The sequence below is a fragment of the Podarcis gaigeae genome (genome assembly GCF_964106915.1).
Source record: "Podarcis gaigeae genome assembly, chromosome: 5".
In the NCBI taxonomy this organism is placed as follows: domain Eukaryota; kingdom Metazoa; phylum Chordata; class Lepidosauria; order Squamata; family Lacertidae; genus Podarcis; species Podarcis gaigeae.
This window is the reverse complement of record NC_139681.1, coordinates 50079937-50093620: the sequence shown is the minus strand read 5'-3', so window position 1 is coordinate 50093620 and position 13684 is coordinate 50079937. Positions and strand designations below refer to the sequence as shown.

General features: G+C 39.2%; 1 protein-coding gene and 1 long non-coding RNA gene across 2 annotated transcripts in view; one reads left to right on the top strand and one right to left on the bottom strand.

Moving 5' to 3' along the window:
• Positions 1 to 13684, top strand: part of CCDC172 (coiled-coil domain containing 172) — a 30059-nt gene that overhangs the window by 3275 nt on the left and 13100 nt on the right. Inside the window, 4 exon segments of the mRNA XM_083741513.1 lie at positions 2997 to 3113; positions 4860 to 5025; positions 8082 to 8183; positions 9435 to 9537. Coding sequence (XP_083597639.1) covers positions 2997 to 3113; positions 4860 to 5025; positions 8082 to 8183; positions 9435 to 9537 — 488 coding nt within the window.
• Positions 1 to 13684, bottom strand: part of LOC310845828 — a 36908-nt gene that overhangs the window by 19636 nt on the left and 3588 nt on the right. The gene's annotated exons all lie outside the window — the stretch shown is intronic.

The following is a 13684-nucleotide window of genomic DNA, read 5'->3' as shown; positions in this document are numbered from 1 at the left end:
CAAACCCTTCAGTGTGGCCTGAGGAAGTAAATTCTCAGTTACCAAGGTAAATAAGCAGACTCTTTGTAAGAATGGAGGGGTTGGTGGGAAGGGGAGGGGGAATGTCAAATGCAGGAAAGAGGAGAGCTTGCCATTAACTTGTGAACTTTTCATTTGTTAATTTGTAGTTATATAAACATATACTCAGTAAACTTTAATCCTTTTTTTAAAGACCCAGCTTGTTTTTTTTTGTTTTTTTTCCTGCTATTTGAACATGCCTAATTACTATGCTGCTGTAAAGAATAAATGAAGGAAAGGGAGAAGAAAACTCTCCTGTGTTGCAATTCTTTTAGGATGGAGGTGCTTCTGAGAGTTTAGTCCTTGGTTGCAGTCACATGAGGAGGATATCCTAAGGGACATTTGGGGGCACTGTATTCTTCTAGAGGTTAAAATATTGGAAACTTTTAATTTAGATTCCCTGTTGTTCCCCACTGCTTTGGCTTCTGATGGTGGTGGCAATAATGCCAAGTTTGTATCAGTAGTGAGGGAACCCTTTGGTCAGGTAAAACTGAGCACCCACAACCTGATTTAGAAACAAATTCTAAGTTTAGAAACAATTTTAGAAACAAAACCTATGTAGTGGTTTGGTCATAGCTGTCCAGACAGAACCTGGTGGGCCTACAAGTGTGTCTGCAGAACCCTAACCTCTTTGCCACCCTGCCCTATCCCAATGCTGTCTTTGGTGAGAGTGACTCCATGGTGCTGCTCTTTGAAACCAGCCACTACTGGGACTTCCGGGTTGGCGCCATCGATTAATGGCGGATTCCCTCCGAGCTCCGGAGGGAATTGGCTCTGTAAAGACTGGGTCTTGCCGCTGCGGCGACGCGGGAACCCTTAAAATCACAGGTGCGGAAGCCTGTGAGCATAGAGACTCGGCGGGCACCATTTGTGCCCCCCCAATCCGTAAAGGAGGCTTCGGAACGGGGACGGGGTGCGGCGCGGTGCGGTGCTGAGAGTACTTCCTTTTTCTACAGAGTGAAGCCGCAAGCCATGATCGGAGAGCGCTGACTTTTTCCTTGGAAAGATTGGACTTTAAAACATCAACCCGTGAGTAATACGGAAATTGGAACTTTAAAGAAAAATTTCTTGGATCAGGAATGAGCAGGGAAGGGTTAAAAAGGAAGTCCACCCCCCCTCTTAGTAAACAATATAAAGCAAAGGACCTGTTAGCTAAGGTCGAGAGAATTTTTTCTTTTTTTTTAGTAAAAGATTTTAACTTCACGGTTCTGTCATTATAAGAAGTTTTACTGGAGGATAAAAGATTAATTTTGGGAGCTGAAGTTTCACCACCCCCCCGGACCTGGGAGTGTCCCATGAGAAAGCCTATTGATGAAATACTGAAGAGCTTGACAGCTGTCAAGTTAACTGTCAAGACGGAAAAAGAGAAGTTTGTTTCTCTTGCTTCTGCTGGTTATATTTGTTATAATCTGTTGAAAATAAGGAAGGTCTGATACAAAATAACTTGACTTTTGGACTTGAGCTGAAAGGATTATTAAGGAACTAAAATCCCCCTAGAGGGGTTTAGTGACATTACAGGAATGGCTGGAGGAGGGAAAATACAAGCTGAGTTGGATAGAGCATTTGTTCTCTTGGGAAAGTTACAAGGCCAATTCAATGTTTTGGCTATAAATGCTACAGCTCTAGTCTTGACAGTAAATAACATTATTGAATCTGATAAAGATTTGAAACAGGAAGCCCATTCAACTGAACAAATAGAGGAAACTGAAAGTTTTGACAATATGGAGCAGGGGACATATGTTGTTCCTGAAGAAAAGGAAGGAGGAATTGAAATTTTGCAGACGCTAAAGAAGAGCTACAATTTGAGGCCTGACATGATGACAAAAAAGGAAAATAAAAATCTGACGGGGAAAGCCTGGCCTGAACTGGACTGAAAAATGGAGAGATCTCCTTATGTGGAGATCTGAAGACCTGAGGATTACAAATTTGCTTAAGGTGAAAGTTGGAACTTTGGGGGCATTTGGACTTGAAAGGAGTATGAAACACGGGATGGAGTACCCCATAGGCTTTGTTTTTAAATATGGAGGTCTGGCTGGAAGAAACATGGATCCTGTTGGGCCGGAGTCTCTTCGAGCTTTGGGGTTTAACATTAAGGACTATCAAAAAGACCGGCAGAGAGGAACTGAGAGAGACTTAAGAGCCTTGGACGTGAGATCTCCAGGTTAAATAGTATATAGAGATTGATGGACATTCGTTGGGGACTGAAACCGGGAAAAGGGTTAGTGGAGTTTGGGAATCCAAAGGGTATATAAATATAATTTGCTTTGTATTTATTTTGTTTTGCTATTTGTATGGAAATTGGGAAAATCATGGAAGGGAAATTTTGGTCGACTTTAGGAAAAAGGTTTAAGAATAAGTAATGAAGTATAAGTATTGATGTGTAAAATTGGATAAGTTAAAACTGGTTTTTAAATTAAATAAAAATAAGGTTTGCAAAAATAAATTGAGGAAATGGAAGAAAGAAGGAAAGTAAAATAGCAGCATGTTAGAATAAATCACTAAGTTAAAGTGGAGAAATAAGTTAAGGACTTGCTGGGCTGATAACTTAAATTGGAATACAAGAAGGGGAGGTGTGAGGAGGTCTGAGAAACAAGTTAAAAGAAAATAAGTAATTGAAACTTTATGTGCTTTTAATTGTTTTTTTTTTTTAAGTTTTAAGTTTTGGATTTTTTGTTATTTTTTGTGTTTATTTTTGTTTTTGTTCTTATATGTTTCCTGAAAATGCCAATAAATATTCATTAAAAAAAATGAAACCAGCCACTACTGCTTATGTATGGTTAATTAAATCACAGAACAGTATAAAGAATACAGTTTCTGAAGACCTCACATTGCTAGAGTTCTGATGCAAAGGGCCCTGCATATGTAAAATAACTTTGTATAACTACAACTGCACTCAGGGTTTTCTTAACGACTCTTTTTAAAATTTGTTTTTTTTACAGGCTCAATTGCTATCTGGAAAGCTATTAGATTTGGAGCTTTTGAAGAAAAGAGAAGAGGGCTTAGAAAGCCAGAAAGCTGAACTTCTTAATCAGAAGAGTATTCTGCTTGAAACATTTGTATGTTCTCAGTGAGACTGTTCTAGACCAGAAATCTTCAACCTTTTGACACCCAGCATTAGCTAAATTGTACATTTGAACACAAAAGGCCCAGGATCTTTGTCCCCAGTCCAGCTCAGGGTTTGTTTGTTTTGAATATGTCCTGTTGAAAGCAGCGGAACAAGTTCATTGTAACAAAATTCTCCCATAGCTTTCAGTGGGTTTTGGCAATAACTAGCTGAACAATCCAAACCTTTGTAGTGGCCCAACCATATACATTCTCAGCCTCATTCCTTAGGCCCTCTGGGCCAGAAGGCAAACAGCAGGCAAAAATCTTCTCTAAGCTGAGTCAGCCTGCAGCTGGTGTACTGATTGGACCCACATTGGTGCTGCCAACTGACAGCACTGGTGCTGGATCAAGATCTAGCAGACCCCAGGCTGGCTCAGCTCCACCATACCTCTGGAATGGGGGCTTTCCAAAGGGCTACTGTTAGTAGGAGTCCTGCCTGACAGCCTTTTCAATGGGCAGAATGAGGAGATCCATGCACACAAAGTGATACTAGGAATGCAGATGACCTCAAGAACTCACCTTTTTCAATTTCTTGAGATTTGTCAAGAGTTATTAATATTTACTAAGGATTTGGTCCAAGCAGGACTAAGCCCAGTGCAGCCCAATGAGACTTACTCAGTGAGTAGATATGTATAAGTTCCCACTGTTAAATTTCAAATATCTTCTTAACATTAAGCATCTATTTCTTTTTAATCAGAAAGCACCTTGCTTTATACCTTTTCGGCCCTTCTTCATCATAAGAGGCCCAATCCTCCATCTGCAATCTGTAAAATGAAGTTTCTAGCAGCTCTTTGCTCTCTGGCAACTTTCAGGGACAGTATGGCTGTGTCAAAAAACACACCCAAGCACTGCACAGAAATCAATACACTGTCTTCATGCCATATATGTTACAAAAAAAAAATAAGAAGGGAATCCACAAATTCATGTTTTGATTAGTCGTGTGCTTCTTGCAAGAGTCTCCTGAACACCATGTGTTATCTTACATGGTATGACCACCTCATAACACCACCTGATTGGCAGGAGCAGCTGAGATCATAACAGAATGAGCTTTTCAGACCATGTTGGTGGAAGGCAAGACAAATACCTTACATTAAGTATGCTTAATTATAGAAAAAGTTCACAGACAGGAACATGACACTGAAATATTCAGATAAAGGCATTATTGGAGGGAGACTTCAGAGTCTTCGAGCCCTGCATAAGCGAACACGTTATAGTAGATCTTAGGAAAATGCATGTTTCATTCATTTCCATAGCACTTTCAGAGTGAATATTTACAACATCTATGTTCACAAAAAAATCTTTGTGAATGAAGAAGTTCCTACATTTCCTGTAGTCAAATCAAACATCAAACATATGTCTTTAATCAAACATACATTGGACATTAGAATTTTTGTTGCTGTTGGTGGTTTTGTTTGTAATTGAAATCTGTGCTTTATTTTATATTGTTTTGATTTTATTGTTTAATGTGGTTTACATTTTGCATATTTGCACCCTGGGTTGATTCTAAATACTTAGAATAAATAACAGGTAGTCTTTTACATGTCTCTAAACATACATTCATATATAATTTTCATATATAGTATTCATATATAGTTTTCTTTTGTATTTTAACGAAGTCTTTCTTTCTTTCTTTCTTTCTTTCTTTCTTTCTTTCTTTCTTTCTTTCTTTCTGTTACTTTATTTTATGTCATCATTAGATGGGTACAAAGAAAAAAATTGCCATAGAAGATGAGAGATTTCTGAAGGAAATTACAGAGTTCAACAGTGAATATGGGTTAACATCCAAAAGGGAGCTTTTAATTAAAAAAAGAGTCAAGGCTGAAATATGTGAATTAGAGGAAAAAGAAAATGTTTTGAGAAATGGTATGTCTTGAATTTAATTATTTTATCTTGGACTATCTGAGAATATAAATGACTATGTTGCAGTTCCATGACACTACAATTTCACAATTTTCTTCCAAGCTGAAAAGTCCTATTAAATTGCAATGTAATGATTTTCCTAGAGTGAAGAACAGCATGCTATACTGGAGCACCAAGCATGTTCCTTGTTGCAGGGAACATTAACTGCATGGTCCTCTGACATATTAAGATTGCTGAACATGACAGGAGGTCAGAGATAAGACTCTTACCTGTCGCGATCCCATCCATGAGTCACTGCTAATGATTGAAGAGAATACGGTAGTTGTTGTATACAGTTTGCTGTTTTTCACTACTAAACATCAGACATTGCAAATATTTATTGCAAGCCAGTTTGAGCTTTAGCTAGCATAGATAACACTGAATTAAAAATGCCTTTGCATTTTTCATCCATGAACTGTAATTACATGTGTTGCTAGCAAATCAAAAGCTTAACTTCTATAGATTATCTTTTCTAACAAATGCACAAAATACTGTGCCCCCCCAAGACTATGTCTTCTCCTTCTACATTATAATACTCTGCCTGTCCTCACACACGAGGCAGCAAACAATCACAAAAATACAGTAGTAGAATCTGCCACTTTTGTTGCTTTGGGAGCTGCTGCCAAATCTATTCCTGCAATTCAAAAGCCACTGTAACTGCTTAGCCCCCTGTAGCTGACCATTGCTTTCTTAAGCAAGAGTATGTGACAGTATGCAGCCAGTAAGATAATACTTTGGAAATTATATTACATGTCACATTGCTCAAGGCAATGAAATATGGAACATGCACACACTGCATTATGGCCCAATTAGATCCCTAGCTTGCAGGGGCCAGGCCTTGCATCAGTCCCGCCCCTCATTTGCCCAGGGGCCCCCAGATACCTGGTTTGTGCCACATCAAGGTCTAATGATGGCCAACACCTATTAGTTGCTTCACAACTGACTGATGGCAACTAGCATTCCAACAACAAAGACTGATGGAAAAAACGCCACATTCTACTGCTATGCCAGCCCCACTTACTTGCTGTAAACCAAGTAAAGTTGTATTCCAGCTGACAAACACAACATGTTTTCCCCCTATACTAACAAGCTGCAACGTCACACATAACTAGATATAATTAGAAACACATATCAAATTAACTGAGACTAAGAGCAAAGACAAAACACTCCAGAAGTATGGGAAAGGATTTGGCAACACATTTTACAAAAATGTGAACAAATTTGTAAGATATGGGTTAAAAAAATATAAATTAGCATTTCCCTGTTTTAACACCTGCAACACCTAGCAGTATATGCAGTGGGGCAGTTAATATATGTTGAAGGTGTGGAGCATCAAACACTGTTATGCTTCATAGTGATATTCGTGAACTGAAATGTGATATTCAGGAAGACTATAATAGAGGAAATTAAACTCATAGCAGGGTATGGTTTGATGGTAGACCCATTGGTTGTATTGTCTGGATATGTTAAGGCTATGAATTTTTCCCGTGGATATGGAATTGGTAACACATTTGTTAACAGTGGCTCATATAGATATGGGTGGGAGGACACTTATCTCTGTGTTAGAAGACTGGCTAGCAAGAGTTTGGGAACTGACTCATCTGATAAAATTAGCTAATGTTGTAAGAGTGAGGGCAGGCAGACAACTTGATAAATTATTTACCGAGAATTGGAGCAGCATTGTTATGTATTGGTGTAACAGAACTCAAGAAAATATTCAACCATACGTATTATTGGAAAGAATCTACATAACAATAATTGTTATGCTTCTGTTTTGACACTGCTACCAACTTTGCCTTTTTAAAAAATGTATTTTTAATGTAATGATTTAACACAAAATGCAAGTAGCATTTTTTAAGAACTTTGGTTCAGCCCATTAATGCATTGGATACAGTAGATGCTCCTAAAGAACTACCTTTTCCCAACAGTACTAGGTACAATACAAACACTGTAATTCTCACCCATTCAGAGTCATAATCTTTATTTAAGATGCTTAGACACTCACAGGATCATTGTGCTATTATACAAAAAAAATGTTGAATCACTCGCCATTGTTCTCCAACAGTAAAACATTTCCCCCCTGTTGGATTGTGCCAATGTAGAACAATGTATCACAATTTGCCAGGCTCTCATGGACAGTTTATTGGATTATGGTAACACAGTTCACCTGATGATTTTATCTTGCCTTCTTAGTACAAGGTACTCAAGAATTCAAGAAGCTTTAGAAGGAAAGAATGAGAACCAGCAGTAGTTAATACAACATTGAACAGAGTTCAAACTGTGCTATTAGCTCCTGAACAAATAGAAAGCTGTTAGCTCTCCAACAAAACACGTAAACTACAGTGATTGTATACTGCACAGCTGTTGCCATCATACAAATAAATTTTGTTAGCTTTGCTTGCATTTGCAGCTCTTACTTTTGACAAACAGTATGTTGAGTAATTTTGTTGTTGTTGATAATAAATACCCAAGTTTCTAATAAACTAAAAAAGACATGTCCACACTTAGGACCAAATTAAATTTATACATTATATTCTGCCTTTCCACACAAATAGAGCCCAAGCCAGCTGGCAACACCAATACCAACAGAAGTCTAATGGTAACTGTCCACCACTGGAATGAACACCATTGGCAGAATGAATTTCCTTTTTTTCCCCTGAAGCTACCATGCCCCCACCCAGTATATTTCCAAAATCTCCAGAGAGTTAGGGGGCTCTCTAGAGAAGATTTTTTTGTTGCTGGGCAGAGGGCTACAGTAGGGAGGAGGAGAATTCCACTTGCATGACAATGGATGTCATCCAGAATTACCAAAATTTCTGTGCAATAGTTAAAACTTATATATGTCAGTCACTACATAAGAGACAATTCCATATGGGATTATTAAATGCAGTATAGCCTATATATATGGTTACATATGTAATTATTTTTTCAAAACATCTTGAGATGAGTTGCAACAGAGTTTTTGGTTATGTGGTCAAACTTAAATCTTTAACCTAATTTTAAAATTATCACTTTCTTAGAAATAGAGTCAATGAAACATGAAAATGCTCAGTTAAAAATGTTTCAGCTGCAGAAGAATGAACTGAAGAAGGATTTGTGTACTTTTCAGAGAAAACTCAAAGGTATATTGTTCACTTGATCACCACCTGATTTGATGTTCAGACATAGTGTGAGTACATTTGATAAATGATTCTGAGCAAAAAACATTCAACAACAGATGAATGTTTATATCTACATCATGGACTTAATAGTTTTTAAGTTAATATTAATCAAGGCATTAATGAACAAATAATTTAAAGAATATGGATTTAACACATTTTCTGCCCTTCTTTGCAGCTTTAGCAATTCAGACTGCATCGGATCCAAGGCTTTGTTTAAAAATAATAGGTAAAGGTAAAGGTAAAGGTACCCCTGCCCGTACGGGCCAGTCTTGACAGACTCTGGGGTTGTGCGCCCATCTCACTTAAGAGGCCAGGGGCCAGCGCTGTCCGGAGACACTTCCGGGTCACGTGGCCAGCGTGACATCGCTGCTCTGGCGAGCCAGAGCCGCACACGGAAACGCCGTTTACCTTCCCGCTGGTAAGCGGTCCCTATTTATCTACTTGCACCCGGAGGTGCTTTCGAACTGCTAGGTTGGCAGGCGCTGGGACCGAGCAGCGGGAGCGCACCCCGCCGCAGGGATTCGAACCGCCGACCTTTCGATCGGCAAGTCCTAGGCGCTGAGGCTTTAACCCACAGCGCCACCTGCGTCCCTTTAAAAATAATACAGTCATAGAATTGTAGCAGTGGAAGGACCCCCAAGGGTCATCTAGTCCAACTGCCTGTAATGCAGGAATCATTCCACATCCTATACTGTATCTTGTGCAATAGCACCTGCTACACAAAGTCCTACTATTGAAGCTTTGGCTTTCATGCATTTCTCCCATGCACCTGCATATCATTTTTTGTATTCCAGCCTTTAGTATTCACGGGCTTTTGATATATGATCACATATTCTTGTTAGAGTGGGAATGACTTAAATACAGCTGAATGTTTTTTATGTCATAAAACTATAATCCAAATTTTTCATTCTAATAATAGGTTCTTTTAATGTGCAGCAAAACAACTGAGAAACATAGAAAGTTGCCTTAGACTAAGGCAGACCATTGGTCCATCTGGCTCAGTATTGACTGAGTTGACTGACAGTTCCTTCTCAGGGTTTCAGACAGGGTTCTCTCCCATCCTTAGCTGGAGATACCAAGGACTGAAAGCAGGACCTTCAGTATGTTCTCAGCTACATACACACTCAACTACAGCCCTTCCTTACGGTTTCCATTATATAATAAAGTACTGTATTCTAAAATCATAATAGAAAGGTATTGTTTCTTTTTCAGATCTTGAGGAAGAAATAAGAGAAGCTAAAAACACCACAAAGTGTTTAGAAACAGAAAAAAATAAAATTTCTGAAAAACCGCAGACCGATCCAGAATGTGCAAGGTAAAGGTATCCTGCCAAAATGCATAGATCTGAGATGAATTTTGTTTTAGCTAACATGCGTTCATAATGAAGCAAAATAACAACATGAATCTGTTTGATATGGTATGTGTGTTTATGTAAGTGACTGTATGGGAGGAAGCATCATGGAGAGCAAAAGGAGGCTCAGTCATTCCCTAAACCTGGTACCTTTTCCATAGGGAATGAAGAATTTTAAAGGGGTAAAGCAAAGGAGATCTGCCAAGCCCCTTTCCTTCTCTTCAAGTGTAGTTGAGGCATGAACAAAATCTTCTAAATGAAATGTTTTGCTTCAGAATTTGTGTGTAGGAGCAAAACCGTATGTATGGAACATACATCAAAAGGGGACTTTAAATGATAATACTAGTTGCAGATCCATAAGCTGATGTGGTACAGCACACTACAGCTTGCTTTTGCATTATTTATTCTATTATGGTACATTAGCTTTTCTGATGTATGAGGTTGTCATCTTCCTTCTGAATAATACACTTCTCCTGGAGTATCTTGCTATTGCAGTGTCATTTAACATTCAATACAGCATGATTAGGAAAGGGGTGTTTACTATGAATATAAACGTGCTGAAGATCAAGGTTAGTTAGTGTCCATGGACTTGCAAATGACTTACAGCACAATCCTTTGCATGTCTACTCAAAGTAAGTTCCCTTTAGGGAAGGGCAGTAACTCAGTCGTAGAGCATGAGCCTTGCATGCAAGAGATCCCATGTTCAGTTCCAGCATATCCAGGTAGAGCTGGGGGAAACTCTTGACTGAAATCCTGGAGAGCCTCAGCCAATCAGCTAGATGAATCAATGGTCTGACTCAGCTTTAAACACCTTCCTATATTCCTAAAGTAAGTGGGTGCAGAATTATAATCTTATTTGAATCAGTAAGATATTTAAATAGTGCAAGGTATGTTTGTTTTTTAATAATTGAAAAAAGTGTTGATGTTTATATGAAAAGGAATGCAATGCAGTTCTGCAATTTACTGAATATGATGCAAAGCAATTATAAAGAATTGTCAAGATTTATTGATAAATATAGTTACTTATTTTGCAAATCATATGATGAACACCAGAAGACAAAGTGCTACTACCACGTCAAAGATTGCACTTTTGGGAAATCTGCCATTTTACACCTTGGGCTTACTTCAGAGGCAGAACTGGATGAGTGCACCATTATTCAAGATTTTACACATGTATATTGTATTTCCTTAATCTAAGATTGAAGCATCAGTATGCACCTCCTTACCCAAGCCCTTCAAAGGTCTGTGAAGGTGTTTAATTTAAGCCCTATTGATTTCAATTAAAATGCTCCTGCCCTGCTACTGAACAGCATAAAGGCAAGCAGGCAATGATTGTCCAACTCAACAAAATTCAGTTAGACTATGACTGCTCACATTTTATTTTGTAGGGATTGAATAAAGGAACAGCATTAATAATTGTAGATAACATATCACAACAAAGATAAACACCACACCAGTTTATTATTTCTGGATTCCCCACTGAACTTGGTCCTCTATGGCAGTATTACCCAAATCTTGATACCTCCTCAGCAAAGGCCTCTTCCTGTATTCAAACAGGAAGTACCCTTAACTCAAAAAGATAGATGCTTAGTCAACAGTTCATAGAGCAGTGGGAAGATATCCATGTAACTGTGGGATAGCATGTTACTAATAGGAATGTTTTGACATTCGCTTTTCACCGCCTTTAAGGGCTCAGGGATTAAACCTTATTTTCTGAGCAATTGTGATGTTCCTGACCTGCATGCAAGAGCTGTATACAGGAATGAACTGTGCTTCTTCCTGCCTTTTCAAACTGCACATACAGACCAGAAATCAAATAATGATTACCTCTTCCTCTTTGCACCTTCCCCTGAGCTTCAGGAAAACTGTCCACTTTGGGTCTTTTACAAAGCCCCTTACAGACTTACCTGGATTTACAGTGAATTGTTTAGCGTTTTAAAACCCAGGCATTTTTTGGCACTTGAAAATCTGCTTAGAGGAGGAGGTGTGTGTGACTGCCTGACTGACATAAGGGTCAGCCAGTGAGTGTTGTGTTCTGCTCTGATCCTCTGGCTGCTGTGCAAAGCATCGGGTTTCTTGTAAACTCAGTTTGAGAAAGAAGAGCATTCAGGCATCTCCAAGGGGCATAGAATAGTGCAGGGGTAGGCTACCTCCATCCCACAAGCCAGTGTAGACCCACCAGAGGTTCTAATGTGGTTCACAAGATGATTTTTCCCAAAACCACACTCACTTGTCAGATCAGCTGAAATCAGTTGGTGACATCCATTAATGGACAGGAGGTAGGGTTTATTTGTGCACTGGCCCATACAGCAGGATTTAATCCCCAATTGCCAGCTGAAATGTGGGGTTGGGGGACGACGATGACTTTGTTTTAGCCACAGTTTAATGCAGACCCCTTCCTGAATTAGGAAGGGAGTTGTCTTGAAATCCCTGCTAATATAAACATACTAGGAAGGCCTTTTATCCTGTACACTGCATGCCAAGGTTGGTGGTGGTGGAAGAGAAAACTTTCTTTTTCCAGTAGCTGTGGGACTGGTATGCTACTCTTGCTACCAGTGACCTGACTGGATAAACTGATGTTAAAGGAAAAGCGCGGGTGGCGCTGTGGTCTAAACCACAGAGCCTAGGGCTTGCCGATCAGAAGGCCAGTGGTTCGAATCCCCACGCCGGGGTGAGCTCCCGTTGCTTGGTCCCTACTCCTGCCAACCTAGCAGTTCGAAAGCACATCAAAGTGCAAGTAGATAAATAGGTACCACTCCGGCGGGAAGGTAAACGGCGTTTCCATGCGCTGCTCTGGTTTGCCAGAAACGGCTTAGTCATGCTTTCCACATGACTGAGAAGCTGTCTGCAGACAAACGCCGGCTCCCGCAGCCAGTAAAGAGAGATGAGCGCCACAACCCCCAGAGTCGTCTGTGACTGGACCTAATGGTCAGGGGTCCCTTTACCTTTACCTAAGATGAAGTTTGGGTGGATGTTGGCCTGCTGGCACTTGTGAAGTGGGCTATGCTGGTAATTCTTCTGTGGCTTGAATTTTAATTCAGGAAGCAAATATAACAACTAGTTGAAGAACTGAACCTGGTGTGTTTCATGCAACATCTCTAGATTAAGAAAGTAATCTTACAGATAATACCTCCTAACATGCACCAAGAGTTGCTAGTACTTTAGTTAGCTTTGATTACTTTTCGATGCATAGAGGTTGTTTCTAGAAGGAAAAGGATTTCGGTTGGTCTTTCAGAATGATAAGCTGTTTTGCATTATGTATCTCTTAACACTGAATGAAAGAGGCATAACATCAATAGACCTGACAAGAAGACAATTCAGCAGGAAAATAACACACTTCCATAGGAGTTGGTTGACTGATTAAATTGTTCGATTTTTTTTAATTGTTTCTTTTTTGAGGAAAATACACACTTTGGAATCTTGTTGGAGACAGAACTAATTAAATATAGAACAGCTTAGTTTAGTTTCAAAGTGTGGCTAATGAAACTCCCTCACTAACATGACTGCTGTGCAGCCAAGACCAGATTAATAATAATAATAATAATAATAATAATAATAATAATTATTATTATTATTATTATTATTATTATTATTATTATTAAGTAATTTCACAGGATTGTACAATCTTTGAGGGTGGACAATTACCACACCTTTCAGGTGAGAGTACTTCCAATTTGATGTAGTTTATTTCTTTTTTTAACTATAGAAATTCCTCTGGGAATTATGTTACCATTTTGTGTTGTTCCATTGGGCAGTCTGCTAAGCCCTTGGAAAATGAGGGCCAGCCAGGCTGCTGAACACAGCCAAGCCACTGTTTAGAGCAGCGCCCACAACTTAGCTTTGTCTGAAGAAGGGCTGTGGAACTTGATCTGGCCAGTGGGCCAGATTCAGAAGTCCCCCACCTCTCACAGGTTTCTTGGACATCATACCAATTCAGGCTGGGGCTGCAACAAAAAAATTGGGAAAGCTGTTTTAAGCATGCTCTTGATTCTTTTCATCTATAATTCACCCCTTTTTTTTCAATTATGCAGCTTTTTCTGTTGCCTCAAGACCAGTGATGTTTGTCACCAGTAGAGATGTTTTAGCTTTCTCTATCCTGGGAGAAGGCAAC